This window comes from Terrapene carolina, unplaced genomic scaffold (genome assembly GCF_002925995.2).
Source record: "Terrapene carolina triunguis isolate 2854851 unplaced genomic scaffold, T_m_triunguis-2.0 Scaffold192, whole genome shotgun sequence".
NCBI classification, from domain to species: Eukaryota; Metazoa; Chordata; order Testudines; family Emydidae; genus Terrapene; species Terrapene triunguis.
Genome location: NW_020664543.1, coordinates 15,439,165 through 15,454,277, shown reverse-complemented (window position 1 = coordinate 15,454,277; position 15,113 = coordinate 15,439,165). Strand labels below are relative to the sequence as shown.

At 50.1% G+C, this 15,113-nt stretch overlaps 2 protein-coding genes across 2 annotated transcripts in view; both read left to right on the top strand.

Annotated features, from left to right (window-relative positions):
* Nucleotides 1-758: 758 nt before the first annotated feature.
* Nucleotides 759-9,206, top strand: MRPL38 (mitochondrial ribosomal protein L38). Its single transcript, XM_024206723.3, has 9 exons — nucleotides 759-851; nucleotides 2,337-2,516; nucleotides 4,139-4,273; nucleotides 4,371-4,579; nucleotides 5,014-5,086; nucleotides 6,020-6,065; nucleotides 6,559-6,717; nucleotides 7,611-7,747; nucleotides 8,447-9,206. Exons 1-9 carry the CDS (start codon nucleotides 785-787, stop codon nucleotides 8,581-8,583), a joined length of 1,143 nt encoding a protein of 380 aa, XP_024062491.1. The 5' UTR covers nucleotides 759-784; the 3' UTR covers nucleotides 8,584-9,206.
* Nucleotides 9,207-12,855: 3,649 nt separating this feature from the next.
* Nucleotides 12,856-15,113, top strand: part of TRIM65 (tripartite motif containing 65) — an 11,772-nt gene continuing 9,514 nt past the window's right edge. The window contains exon 1 of the mRNA XM_026654539.2: nucleotides 12,856-13,316. Coding sequence (XP_026510324.1) covers nucleotides 12,870-13,316 — 447 coding nt within the window. The 5' untranslated portion in view covers nucleotides 12,856-12,869. The remainder of the gene's footprint in view (nucleotides 13,317-15,113) is intronic.

Below are 15,113 nucleotides of genomic sequence, written 5' to 3'. Positions count from 1 at the left end.
TTTTATTTCTAATTAAGACAATTTGTCAGGTAATTACAATCATGTTTGTCTTTGAAGCACTCAATGACCTGGGCCCGGGGCATCCAAAAGATCAGAAAGCTCCAGGATTAAGACCATGGTTGTCAATGGCACTCCTCTGGCTCAATGGTTGCACTCACTTCACATTTTCAAGTTTTTCTTTTGAAAAAAAAAAAAATCACAAGGACTAGAAACTTACTTTAAAAAAAAAATCTCACGTGATCACCTGACTCCAGCAGTTAGAGCTTTACAAAATATATCAAAAATGGTGGGATTGGCGATACAACCATAAGAGCCAGCAATGCTGGAAAAGGCACCATCATCTTTACCAAGCTAGTAGCCCTGCTTGTATGTAAGATTGCCCAACAGTTCCCTTTATAATATAGCAATGAGAATGGCTCCAGGATCCTGGAGTGGACACCACCAGCAAACCCGCTGCCCTTCACTGCAGCCCGCAACCCACCAGCCAAACTCCTCCTGTGAGTGACACACCAGGCTGCAGCTGTTAATCAGGACCCCGTTTTGTAGCTGGCAATCATATTTGCCTTGGTAAAATAAATACATGGCAGCTCGCTGCCTGGGGTTGGCGTCTCTAGTCCTTCACCCCATGATGAGGATGTACCTCTTTTTAGGTATATTTTGTAACATTTTCATTGAGGCACTAGCAAGGACAGCCCTTCCAGGCCCGTCTCTCGTAAACGCAATGCGGGACATGCTGTGCTGTGGGGCGGGGGCTTCCAGTGATCACCGTCGCAGCACTGGCAAAATGGCGGCGCCCATCCTGAGCGCGGCGCTGTACGGAATACGGACCGGGCGGGCGTTCGGTACCGCTGGTGAGTGACCGCTCTTACTCCCGGAGCCACTCGGCGCTCGGGTCCCTGGGGCTGACTCGCCGGGCGGAGCGGGAGCACGGGGGCTGGTGCACCCGGGGTTGAGCTCTCGGATGCCTGGGTTCCCTGCCTGGCTCCCCAGATACAGGGGGGGGGGCAGCCGTCTGTCCTGGGATTCCGGGGTGGCTGGGCTCTCGGACACCTGGGTTCCCTTCTCCCTCGCTGTGTGGGGCAGCCTCGTGTCCCAGGGTTTCAGAGAGGGGCAGCGTCTCGGACGCCTGGGTTCCCTTCCCAGTTGTCACTCGCTATACAGGGCAACCATCTGTCCCAGGGTTTCAGAGAAAGGGCAGCTTGCTGTGTGGGGCAGTTGCCTCTCTTGAGCTGCCCCAGTCCCTACTAATGACAGACATGCAGCTTGCTGGGTGTTCTGGGGCCTGTAACCCCCTTTAGGGCCATGGTGGCATCCGAGTGCTAGTCCAGTGTGGTGGTGACATCTCTCTGCCTGCTGCGGTGACTGCAAGTGACAGCAGTTGTGCAGTGGGATGGGGAATTGATGCAGCATCTCAACACATGGTCACCCTGTTGCTGTGCTGGCCGTTGAGGACTCACTTCCTTCCTTACCCATTTGTAAAACATGCATAACGAACACCGGCCTGTGCTGCTATCAGTAGCGTTCCCACTTGCCCTGAATTTGGGGGATAATACCAAACTTACTGCACTGATCCCCTGGTGTGCTGGATCACCCTAGAACTTACTAGGGACTGAGAATAAGCAACATTGTATTTTGGTTTTAACATAAATTCAAAGCCCTCCACAGAACTGACTCAGGTTACTGGAGAAACGATCCCTTTCTGTGTGGCCATGACTATCCTCAATAATGTAATGGAAGGGTTCATTTGTAAGCATGAGGAGCAGCACATTCTCAGCTGCTGGCCCGGGACGGTGGAATTCGGTCCTGGACCCATCGGGGTGTTCATATATTTCACTGCCTTGAAAACAATTTTTTAAAAGTGTAAAAGGGAAGAGGGGTAATTTAAAAACACACCAAGGAGAAAAACTTAACCTACTCTTCCCCCAAAATTAAACTGCCCAGGTACCATTGTGATGAGCAGAGTATAAAAACCTCAGCAGAGTGTGTTGGAAATGGTAAAAACTTGTCCTTGATATCAAACAGTTTGCTTTTATTACAGGATGTTAAAGTACTGTACAAAGATTAATGGACTGAGCCTCACATGCACTGCTGTATATCATCATCTTCATCTTACGGATAGGGAAGCTGAGAGAACAGAAGTTAAGCTGCTGGCCTGAGGCTACAGCAGGCTGGGGGTACAGCTGGGGATAGAACCCAGGTCTCCTAACTTCCAGGCCTATGCTGTAGTCACAAAACCATCCTTACACTCTTCGTCCAGTCTAAGCCCCCTCTGATCTTGTCTCTCTAGCATGTGATTATCAGTGTCTTTGTAAAATGAAAACCTCCTGTGTTTTCAGCTGCTCTCTGCAAGCGGGCAGCCCCTCTAGGGCCAATGCCTAATGAAGACATAGATGTCAGCAACTTGGAGGCATTGGAGAAATACCGCAGCTTCACTCGCTATTTCAAAGTGGCTGAAAAGGAGAGTAAGAAGACTCCCTGGTGGCAAACATACAGGAAGCTTGTCACACCAGAGCAAGGTACCCAAGGGGAGGGAGATGAGTTACTTTTGACTTCTGTTGCTGGAGGGAAGGGGGAGCTATTTGTAGGCCAGTAGTTATGCATGTAGCACCAAAATGTGCTCCACAAGGGATTGATCAAATACTTATGTGGGTAGTAGACCCCTTGCTGCTGTAGAAATTTGCAAAGGCTATGCTCCCTTCAGGGAAACTGACTAGAATCTTCCTCTTAAAGGAAAGGGCTTGCCAGATGCAACTAAATCTTTGGCTTCCTTTGACTCAAAGATTAGGGATGAGAGTAAGGAAGCTATTTCCTGGGGCTCCTGTAATACAAAGGAAAATAAACCATAAGGTCTCCAAGCTCTCCTTTGGAAGTATGCAGGGTTTTAGTTTCTAATGATGTATTATGTTTATTTTAATTCATAAAATGGCTAGTGAGCACCTACCCTATACTCACAGGCCTAGATCCTCAAAGATAGGAGCCAAAATGCCCTTGGGTCTGAGTGCCTTTCCACCACTTAGTTTTCAGTTAACCAAGCCAGATGAGCTGTGTTTCACACCTAAAAGTAAATAACTACCTACAAGCATTGTAAACTCAAAATTCCCTTCTTGTAAAAGGCATAACAGCTCATAACCTCTCCAACCCATCCCACTCCATCCCTTCCCAAATGCTATAGAGCAAAGTCATCTCAAAAGAGCATCTGGCTTATTATTCTCATTTATCTAAGAATGAAACAATAACCCTAACAGACAAAGATTGAGGGACCTGGTTATATATAATGCCATGGTGAGGTGAAAGACACATCCAGCTGTCCTTTGTAAGGTGGCAATATTATAAGCCAGATATTGTTTGAGTGCTGTCAGTGTGCTTGGCATTGTATAAACATAAGGAAGATACAATCTCAAAATTTAGTCTAAATTAGACCCACGATACAGCTTAGGTGATTGTAAAGCAGGGAGTGGAAATATCCATGGGTGTATCTGTGGACCTGTTTAACAGGCTTAATACTTAAACAAAACTCAGCCTCAAATGAGCTTCAGCGAGAGTGTGAAGTACTTTTTATCCTTAGATGTCTCCAAATCTTTTACAAAGCATTGTTAGATACCGGGGTTGTAATGGCTGCATAGACAGAATAGCCAACATGCATGCACTAGCTCCCCTATAGACTAGAACATCAGAATCAGTTGTACTGAGAAGTCGTGGCTAACGTTCCACTTGAGTTATTCCCTATGCGCTTTCTGGGAAAGTGCCTTGGGATTTTTATCTTGTACAAGAGACTGGCAGAAGGGACCGTGTTCCATGTCCCACTTGAAGGAGGGCACCTGTAACAGGATTGTGCTGTAGTAGTACCACTGACAACACTAAGTGTTTCAGTGGTATCGGAGTCTCTCACTTGCCGGGCAGCTAGATTATATGGTGTGGACAAAATACTGTCCCAGTCTTGTTATGAGTTCCATGCGGGCACAGGGGTCTGTCTGCACCGAGCTCATTGCAGGATCAGGGCTTATGCCTGTAATTCATTTGATTGTTTGTATCCCTCATGCATTTTTGGTTTGTCTGTCACAGTTGCCCATGACTGCTGGACAGAAAGAACAGAATGGGGCTTATTTTAGGTTTCTCACTTACATGATTTTCTCCTTAGATGAAGAGGCAAAGATAGACATTGGCCTGCCTTACTACAGACCACCACGGGCAAAGCAACTGAAGGAGAGAAAAGAGATATTGAAACAGAACCGCCAGAGCATGGAAATGGAAAGAGCATCCCGCCTCAGGACGTGTATGTACCCTGCAGTCTTGGTTTCCTCTTCTTCTGTATCTGTGGTGGCTTAGACAACCCCTCCACGTGTCTCACAACTCCTTATTTGCAATTGCAGTGGTGATTCCACTTGACGAAGTCAAAGCAGAGTGGGAGAAAACCAGTGGCCAATTGCATAAGCAGCGTGTCGCCGAGCACTACGGGATATACCGCAATATGTTTGATGAAGCCACGTTCGTCCCCAGCGTGGTTCTGCGGGTAGAATACAACCTAGATGATGAGCATGTCATGCCAGTATATCATGGGAACTTTGTGACACCCACTGAGGTATCTTATAATTGATCACTAGGAAGAATATTAAAGTGTGCCCAAGTTAATCAGAAGCCACGCAAGGTTTAATTGGCCTGACAGCACAGACACTTACTGTAAGAGGAATGTTCTTTTTAAATGGAAAATCATATGCTTTGGAGATGCTTCTAGTTAAGATAAGGAAACAGCATTACAATGGATTCATTTTTAAATGAAATGGTGAACTTGCTTTTGATAAAATACCCCTGCCTTTCCTGATGGAAATTGGTTCGCTCTGTAGCAAAGCCAGATCTGATTTGTTCTGTTGGGGCTGTTTTTATTGTACAGCCAGGTTATGTCTGAGTAACTAACTCAATTTCTCAAAAAATACATAATTTTAATGCAAACAATCCTTGGGAGCTTTTACCGGAGATTCTTACGTTCACGACTGTCTCTTTACATTGCGTATTTAGGCATCCAGTCCCCCAGAAGTGATATATGAGGCAGATGAAGGCTCCCTGTGGACTCTGCTGCTCACTAATCTGGGTGTGTATCAAGACTTTCAAGAGCTTCCTTAAACTGGCTATTTCTGCCCTCTTTTGTTTTGAAAATCGTATTACCTTGGGCTGCGTAACCTGAGCGATGCAGCGGGGTGGTCATTCCGTAGGGATTGTTCAGCCACACCTGCAAAATCACTCCAGAAACTGTGCATAGAAGGGCTAGAATGGAAAGATCTGCTTGGCAGAAGGTGGTGGAGCTGAAGGAAGGAATAGCAATACTCTGCTCCTCTGGCCCACCTTTAATCAGAGGGATTAGTCATTTTGCAAAATGCAACGTGAATGCTAAATAACGTCACAATATTCTTTACATACATTGAAGAGTTCAGCCTTGCAAAATTTCTCTGAGGGTAGCAGTACTATGCTCATTTTGGAGGCAGAGAAATAGAGTGGTGAAGTGATTTGCCTAGTGTCTGACACACTGGAAGGGAAGCCAGGAAAAGAAAGCTGGTTTCCTGACTCCCAATCTTGTGCATAACCACAAGACTGTCCTTCTCTGCGCATCTCATACACAAAGCTTTATATTTCCAAAGTATTATTACAAACATTAACTGATTTCCACAACATCCTTGTGAAGTAGGTAGGTCAGTATCTCTGTCCCCGTTTTGTAGATTAGGGAATCGTGGTGCAGCAAAGTTAAGTGACTCACCCAAGGTCACACAGTGAGTTGGTGTCAACACAGAGGTTGGAACTCGGGGGTTGCTGACTCACAGCCTTGAACTCCATCCTCTTGGGACTTGTTCCAGTTGTTTTTCTGACACAATAATGGGTTGGTAGAGAGCAGCTGAGAGGTCTGGAGGCATCATCCCCTTTTCCTGTTGGACCTAGGGAATTCTGGCTTTGGAGTAGATGCTATCAATAAGGCAGCAGACAAACGCATAGTACTTATCATTAAGATGTGTTTTTCTCTGTGTGTGCACAGATGGACACCTGCGAGATGCTGATTCTGAGTACATTCACTGGCTGGTGTGAGTATTGCAAACCAATACATCTGTGTAATGGATGTGCGTTAGGGACGGCAGCCCCGGCCTCCCAAGCCCTGTGGGAGGAAATATGGTCAAAGAAATGGGGAAAGAGCTTCCCAACAGAGCTTTGAAATGTAGTTGCCACAAAGACAAAATCTGGCAAACGTCAACTTGGCTTTTCCCTGATCATCTGGCGTAGTGCTGGTCAGACATCAGTCCTGGAGCACTGATATCGCTACAGCTAGAGTAGTTCCAGGAATTGTTACTGTTTTCTGTTTAGCTCTATGGATGTGATTTGCTGCTTCCCCTGACTAGGTCTGTCTCTAGTAGCTGCATGCTTGCTATGGCAGGGAATAGCCCACAGCTACACAAGGGGAGAGCATGCCACAGATCTTCCCCCACACGACTTCAATGCTATGATTTTGATCAGAGACGTCAAAAAGAAAATAAAACCAGCCACTCGGATAATGACTGAAAAATGTCTTGCACTTCACAGGACCAACATTCCAGGCAACAACATAGATTTGGGAAAAGAGATTTGCCATTACTTCCCCCCATTCCCTGCCAAGGGAACTGGCTACCACCGCTTTGTCTTCCTCCTCTTCAAGCAGGACCGACCAATCGATTTCACTGAAGATGTTCGGCCGACCCCATGGTAACTTTGAATCTTGAGTCCCTGCCAGGTTCTTGTCCCCTATATGATCAGAGCGGACAAAGCTGATCTCTCAACTGAAAAAATCCCGCTGCTCTCTGAAAACATTTTACCCACTGAGTTTACTTGTAACAATAACTGACGGTAATTGAAAGGTGATTTTTCCCCTGTTGTTTCAGCTTGTTTCCTTTGCGCTTTGGACAGCGCTGGGGGCATAGTCACGTTTGCTCTTTCTCTTGCTTATTTGTTTCCACTAACAAAACAGATCCTCTGCAGGTTGTATGCGCAGCTGGTCTGTGAAGACACGTGCTGGTATTACTGCTACCGCAGCCTGCCCCATTTGTTTCACCCACCTGTTATACCTTTTCTTAAGTGAAGGCCCCAGTCCTGCAATGGGAACAGTATGGAAGACGCTTGCACCTCCATGGCATCCCATTGACTTCGCCAGTAGAACAGGATGTTAAGAAAATGACTTGCCGGATTGACGTGACAAGGCCAATTTATGTATGGCTGGCATGCTTCCACCTCAGGCTGCCTAGGGAGTTTTGACTTTAAATAGCCATGTAGGTTTCTCTCCTGGGGTCTGTTTCTTCTCCATCTCTGCAGAATCGGTGATGATGTGGGATTGTTAGCCATGGATTGTTAGCGGGGGAGGGATAGCTCAGTGGTTTGAGCATTGGCCTGCTAAACCCCAGGGTTGTGAGTTCAATCCTTGAGGGGGTCACATAGGGATCTGGGGCAAAATCACTACTTGGTCCTGCTAGTGAAGGCAGGGGGCTGGACTCCATGACCTTTCAGGGTCCCTTCCAGTTCTGTGAGATAGGTATATCTCCCCATATATATATTTTTTTTAATTAAAAGAGAGACCTGTCCTTTTATTTCTGTCTTGTTTTCAGCCACAGTCTCAAGATGAGAACCTTCAAGACGTTTGACTTCTACAAGAAGCACCAGAACGATATGACCCCAGCCGGGCTGGCATTTTTCCAGTGCCAATGGGATGATTCCGTTACTCACGTCTTTCACAACCATCTCAGTAAGAAACTCACTTTATAGGGGTATGGGGCAGTGGTTGTTGCATGAGGCAGGGGGGTCCCTTTCTCCTCCGACCCCACCATCCAGCAGTCAAGCATAACTAAATGTATCCTGGAGGAGACGAAGTCATTTGGTAGGGCCTGGGTTGGGAAAGGACAAGGGGATGAAAGCTGTTTGCTCAGATGTCAGACACACCTGACTTAAATCAACTGTGGCCATGCGAGCTCTCTGTGATGGAGCAATGAGGGTTCCTGGAGGCATGGGCGTGTCTGAGTGCGGGGTGAATGTAAAGGCCGGTTCTGAATGTCCCCCTTTGGGACAGTTGCTCTAACTGGTTCCTAGATAGCCGCGTATCACTAGCACATTAGTCTGACACTGGGAACGTTTACAGTTGAGAATTAGAAGCAGTCGCCTTCTCTTCTAAAGGCTTCAGTGTGTCCATGGCAGTCTAAGGGAACAGCCTTACTCTGGTGGGCTTTGAATCCCATTTCGCGTGGATGCTTTAAAATAACAATGGGAGAGTACGTGGTGGAGAGAACTACATGTGTGTTCTTGATCTATCGTTAATCTCCCGTTCTGCCCGAGGAGGGAGACGTGGTACCTTCGGAACGACGGAGAGTGGGCGGGGCCTGGTGGGTTGGTGTGCAGGGTTAGGTTTTGAGCTGTCTCTTGGCTAACGTTCACCATTGTCCCTTTGCAGACATGAAGGAGCCAGTGTTTGAGTTTGTGCGGCCCCCTGTGTATCACCCCCCTCAGAAGAAGTTTCCACACCTGCAGCCTCTGAGGTACCTGGATAGGTACAGGGACAGCCATGAGCCCACGTATGGCATTTACTGAGGAGTTTGCCACCTCCCCAGGAGCTCCAGGCCATTGGGGCAGGAATACTCTACCTTCTCCAGATGCGTCACATGACTGCACTGTCTGGGATGCTCCATGTCTCTGGGAGAAGGGGAGTGTGGACTTTCGGAATCACAGCATGATGTGATCCAAGCTCGGTTTCATTGACAACACTGGAAAGGGTGGAACTGAGGTTAGCAGATATTTCTGCTATTGACAGTTACCTGGTCAAAAGCCTTATTAATAGAGGGTATTTATGGCCATGAGAGTGTATCCATCTCCGCTCTGAAGGAGCCAGATGCTAGTGGTAGCTGAATGGCTCAGTGTCCTCCAAAGGCACCATGTCTCACTTCACTGCAGGAGCCAGGGCTCTAAGCATAGGTGGGCCAAGGCTGACTCGGTCTGGTTAGCCAGTTCAGATCATGTATCTGTGCAGTGACAGAAAAATACCCTCCTCTAAATCCAACCCAGTGATCTGTGCAGCCTGGCAGAGGCAGAACTGTCGGTTCGGTGCGTCGTCTCCTTCCCCTGCCATGAACTTCCCAGTGCTGGGATCCTGAGCGGCATCCTTCATATTTTTGTACAGATATTTCAAAAATCTGAATAAACATTTTCCAAGCGAAGCTGGCGACATGACTGGGTGTGAGTCGCTGAGAGCTTTGGGGAACCCACAGGGATCCTGCCAGCAGCTAATGCAGCAGTTCGAAATGTATCGGGCTCTGTGTGCATTTCAGGACTGATGGGATCAATGCTTACCGCTGAAGGGCAGCCTCTTGCTGCTCCAGACCCTCACTCCCCCACCCCTGCTGCGCACTGCCATGTGGGTGGAAACGCTGGCACAGCGGGGGTTTGAAATAGAGGTCACGTCAGGCTGACCAGGCTGCCTCGAGTTTGAGAATGGGTGTGAAGGGGTTGGGTCCTACCCCAAAATTAAGAGAACACAAACTCCAGGTATGGTCCAAACTCACCTCCTTCCCCGTAGGCCATGGACAAGGTCTGTATGTTGTTAGTAGATGTGGGTCAAAACCAGAACTCAAACCTGCCTGGGTCTGGGCTGAGACCCATTGGCACGCCAACGAGTGGGATGCTTACAGCACAGGCAGCAGTGCATCTGTGTAGATACACGGTGCCTTCCAATCAGCAATGCTCTGACTCTGCACCTATCCCCAGCCTTAAATTAACCCCCACATAATATCAATACCCCTGCTCCAACTCTCCAGGACTCCAGCTGTGTATTCCCTGCAATAGCTCCTGTCACTGTATCTGAGGCATCCCTCTTGTTAAAGGAGTAAGTACCAACAGAAGACATTTAGTGGCTGAGTATCCGCCCTTCTGTTTGCACCAACTGCCTGAGATTTCTTCTTTCTGCCGCCTCAGGCAGCCTACAAAGCTCTGCTCAGAGTGCAATACCTCTCTGAGGGTGGGACACCTCTGCTGAGGGAGCACAGGGAGTTTATTGGCCACTCTCTGTCTGTAATGGGATAACATTGGCCTGATTTTTCCTCTAAATGAAACCACAGACCACCTGGTGCTGCAGGGAGAGTACAGGCAGCAACTTACTTGATATGTGGGGAGTCTGTGTAGCCTGGAGTCTTGCAGAAATAGAGGGAGGTCTTTAGGGGGGAGAGTGGAGGCCTGGGGGGAAGAGTGGGGAGCAGGGACATAGGGGGGGTAGGTGGGGAGGAAAGCAGCCCCCTAGAGTGTGGAGTGGTGGTGAGGAAATCGGGGTCCGGTTCTAACAAACTCTGGGTTTTTCAGCTCAACCTCTGCAAATACTGACCCTGGAAGGAGAAGGACTGGAGGTCTCTGTCTACGGCGCTGCCACTGGTTTTGCAAGCAGCAGAATTCTGGCTGGGGCTGGAGCTGGAGCCAGTCACCCTAGATGTCACTCTCCAGCCCAGTTGTGCATTTGAGACTTCAGATTGGCTACCTGTCCCCATTGCCCAACCTGGAGCTGAGCAGCCAATCAGAGCGGCTGCAGGCAGAGCTCTTTTCCCCCTCCTCCAGCAACCCAAACGTTCTCGGAGGAGAGAGCAGAAAGAGACCGGCAGGTTGGGTCCCCCCTTCCCCTCCTTTGAGCAATGGGGACAGCTCCTCTGGTACCTCCTGCTACCAGCCAGCCTAAGGCAAAGGGAGGTGACGAGCCCCTGGATATGCCCCATCCTAGCTGCAACCACCCCAGGCCCGGGAGGGAGGAGTGAAGAACCTCAGGAGGAGCAGAGATGAGGCTGGGGACACGTGTGAACTGATAGGGACCAAATTAATTGCTGGGCAGGAGGTGGGTTAGATGAGCAGGAGGAACTCCTGCACAAGGGCCAAAATCACCTGTCCCCATACATTTGGGAGAGTGGGCGGCACTAACTGTGCACACACACACGGGGGCTGGGCAGGGGGAGTTCAACAGTCAAAAGATGGGACAAAAAATTCACAATACCGTAGAATCTTTTTCTTAAAACAATCTCATGTTTTTTGATGTCCTGAGGTTGGTGTAAGGAGCCCTGGATTTTTCAGCTCAGCCTCTGCAAATATTGACTGTAGAAGGAGAAACACCCTGGGTGTGTCTGTGTGTGGGGAGGGGGGCAGTGATTCCCAGCCACAGCTTGGGCGGGGATCAGGGGGTGAAGTGTGCGGGCGGGGTTCTGATGGGGATGGAGTGTGAACTCCTGGAAAGGGGATGGGGGGACAAGTTAATGGTTACTTGGAGGGTAAAGGACAAAGCAGCTAGCCTCTGAGTACCATAGAGAGGCAACTGGCTTTTTATTATTGCCAGAGCAGTGTGTGCAAATATGAGGATTTTATAACAGCAAGTAAAGCTCTCCCCCCGGCGATACAGCGTGACTACTGCTGCGGCCGCGCTGTAACGTGGGCAGTGTAGTCACACCCTAATAAACCAAGCGGAGCCCTCGCTGAAAGAGCATGCAGCCTGAAGGCACTTAGGAGCAGAACAACAAGAATGTACAGCTGCTGGCATGTGTTATGGCCTTGATCTCATGAGGGGGAAGCGCCTTGCATCATGCACCAGCAGCCCCCTCTGACCCACCCACCCAGGCCCTGGAGACAACTAAAGTGGTAACAGCAGAAAGATCATTGGGTCCCAGTAGGGGTGGGTGGGACCCTGCTCGATCTCCCGTGATGGGGTCACAAAAGGGCAAGAAATGGACAAAACCTTAAAGAAACCTTAGGTGATGATTTGATTCCACAGATGAGCTTTGAACTCCCAGCACACCAGCCTCAGACTGCAGCCCTGGGACCCAAATATTGGCGGTTTCATTCTCAACTGTGAATCTACATCCTTCATTGGATGTTTAACATGTTACCGTACTGCCCCTCCCCTGGTAGGTTCTCCTGGAGAATACAGGCTGTTTTGTTACCTAGGATCAGTAATTCCACTTGTTAGTGAATTTGGGGCCCACGCTCAGTCGTGGCAGTGGCCTCCGGGTTAGTGATCTGCACGGCCGGGCTTTGTTATTATGGGGGGGTGTTGCCCCTGAGGTTAGGCTTTGCAACGACCTCCCAAATGCATGACGCAACCTTTTGCAGGAGCTCTGCCTTCCCATACTGATGGAACACGGGGAAAATGTAACATTCTGTTATGAAGCTGCATTGAAATGTGTTACATTTCAGCTTTGCTAGCAATCCCTCCCCAGGGATCAAGACACCTGACCAGTGCTAGGGTTATGTATGACTAGAGCTGCTCTCTGCAGGAAACGGTTTTGCCAGGCTCAGCTCTCACACCAGCAGGTGGCAGGAGTGCGGCATCAAAAACCCATGGAGAGTGTCTCGGGTAGGTCCTCTCTGGTTTGCCAAGGGCTCTGGCCGGGGTATTCCATCCCAGATTGTGGTCCCTGTAACAGAAAAGTGGGTGGTGAGGGGATGCAGGACTCTGCCTGGTTTGTAAAGGACATCCCTGTCCCTGGAGAAAATAGACATTCAAGTTGAAAGCTGAGAATCCCATCAAGGGCTAAACAGAAAACAAGTGACTCCAAAAAAGCAGCCAGCAGCACGATGCTGAGTGAAGGCAGCTTTTTAAGACACCCAGGCAGCCGGCAGACTGAGGGGCTGTGGAGTTAGGGGAGACGAAAACCACAAAACCCCCTTGAGAGAGCTGAGAACGTGCGTTGATAAACCATGATGCAGCCGGCCTGCATGTCCCTTTAAGAGCTTGGTTGGCTCCGTGCCATCCTTGTGCCCGTCCCTCCTCTCAGCGATACGTAGCTCTGTCCTAGTCTCGCACGCTGCTGTTTGTGATTTCCTTCTCTGCCTCAGCTGCTCCCGTCCCAGGCAGGATGGCCTCTCAAGGCCCCCGGAAGCTGGAGGAGAAGCTAGTCTGCTCCATCTGCCTGGAGATGTTTGGGACAGCGGTGACCATGCCCTGTGGACACAACTTCTGCATGAAGTGTATCAACAACCACTGGGACAAGGAAGAGAAGGAGGCTCCTCCAGGCGAGAAGGACTACACCTGCCCCGACTGCAGGAAACGCTTCGAGAAGCGGCTGGAACTCAGGAAGAACGTCGCCCTTTGCAGCGTGGTGGAGCTGGTCAGGTCTGGGGAAGTGCAGGCCTCCAGCGCCGAGAGGAAAACCCCCGCCAATGGAAGGAGGTGCTCCAGGCATGGGCGGCCACTGGAGCTATACTGCCAAGAGGACAAGATGTGCATCTGCTGCGTGTGCACGGTGCAGGAGTGCCGGGACCACCACAGGGTCCTGTTCGAGGAGGAGCGCAAGAGAAAGGAGGTAGGTCTGGGCTGTGTCTCCCCTGTGATCTGCTCCCAATCTGCAGGGCCATGGCGAGAGACATCAGCTCTCCTGCCTGGCTCTGGGTCAGTCCTGCAGGTGGGTGAGTGTGCTCTCCTCGTTGAGGCAGAAGTTTGGCACCCGGGATGCTATTCTTGACCCTGGCTTGCTGTGTGGCCTGGCTAAGTCGTTTACCCTCTGCATGCCTCAGGTTCCCTGTCTGTGAAAGAGGCAGTGCGTCCATGCCCCTCTCTGGTGACCCTTGGATGAAAGGAGGAATACAAGTACAAGGTATTCACATGTTTAACTAGACCAAGGCTCAGCAGAAGTGGCAGATGTTGCAGCGTATTTGGACACTAAATAGTTAATAGTGTCATACTGCTGTCTAGTAACCAGCTCCTGGAGTTCCTCCCAGCCTTCCTGTGTGCGCGCGCAGCCAGTCCTGAGCTGCACAGGGAGACTCAACAAACCTTAGAACGTATGCAGCACCTGCTCCCCCACGGCGGCACGAGAGGCAAAAGGCGACAAACGTCCTTCCTCTGATGAGGCAGCTGAGAAGGTTTGACTATGATGGGGTGTGAAGTCCTGCCCAAAGGAATGAGTTTTATTTAGGGATCAGAGTCCTCTGCTGGTTGGCTGCACCTGCTGCCCGGGAGGTCAGGGGAGAGACCCAGCCTTGCAGAGGTGGAAGGACTGCGTCCAAATTCCTATTGCCTGGTGCTGCCTTTTAGCAGCCCAGTGCTGTAGCCGGCACGCAGTGTCCAAGCTGAGCGGTTTCCTCTGAGCGTGTGTGTAAGGTGGAGCGAGGAGGATTTGCAGAAGGGAAATAAAAGGGTTTCCAGGTCAGGTAGCCCTCTCCAGAGACCTGCATTCTGTTCCCATGTGACCCAGGACAATGCCCATCCCCTTCCGTGCCTCAGTTTCCCCTGCTGTAAAAGTAGGATGCTGATACTTACCTTTCTTTGTGAGGTGCTTTGAGACCTGTGCACCCAAAGTGCCGTATAAGAGCTAAATATCCGCATTGCTCAGGAGGGTGGAATAAAGGAGGATGTGAAAGGCTGTGGGAGCTTTTGCTGGGGGATCTGTGCAGGGTATGTGGATATTCGCAAAGGAGATAAATGTTGTCTAAGTGCTGAGGGTGCCCAGGGTGGCAGGGACATGTATTACTCTGTGCACACTGATGGATAGTAACGGGTGGTTATTGGAAGTGAGCTGGTCAGTGAGGTAAAGTTACTGTACTGCTGTGGTGGTTTATTAGAAAGTCCTGTTTTTAATGTATCGGTGTAACTTAATGGGGGGCTGTGGGCAGGGCACACAGGAAAGACACACAACAGAGCCTGTGAACAGCCCCGGGCACACGCTTGGAAGACACCATGGTAAACTGTCAGCTTCATGGATCCTGTCCATGGGTGGCAGGTGAACTGCGGGCTTGAGGAGGCTAGCCCCCCGCCCTCCCTTGGCCCTCCGGAGTGCCAGGCAGGCAGCACGCCCCCCACCCCCAACTAGGGTTGCCAGGTGTCCGGTTTTCGACCGGGACACCCAGTCAAAAAGGGACCCTGGTGGCTCAAGTCAGCACCGCTGACTGGGCCATTAAAAGTCTGGCTGGCGGCACAGCAGACTCCCTACCTGGCTCCGCGTGGCTCCCCGGAAGTGGCGACATGTCCCTCGGCTCCTAGGCAGAGGCGCTGCCCCCACCCCAAGTGCCAGCACTGCAGCTCCCTTTGGCTGGGAACTGTGGCCAATGGAAGCTGCAGGGGCGGTGCCTGCAGGTGAAGGCAGTGTGCAGAGCCGCCTGGC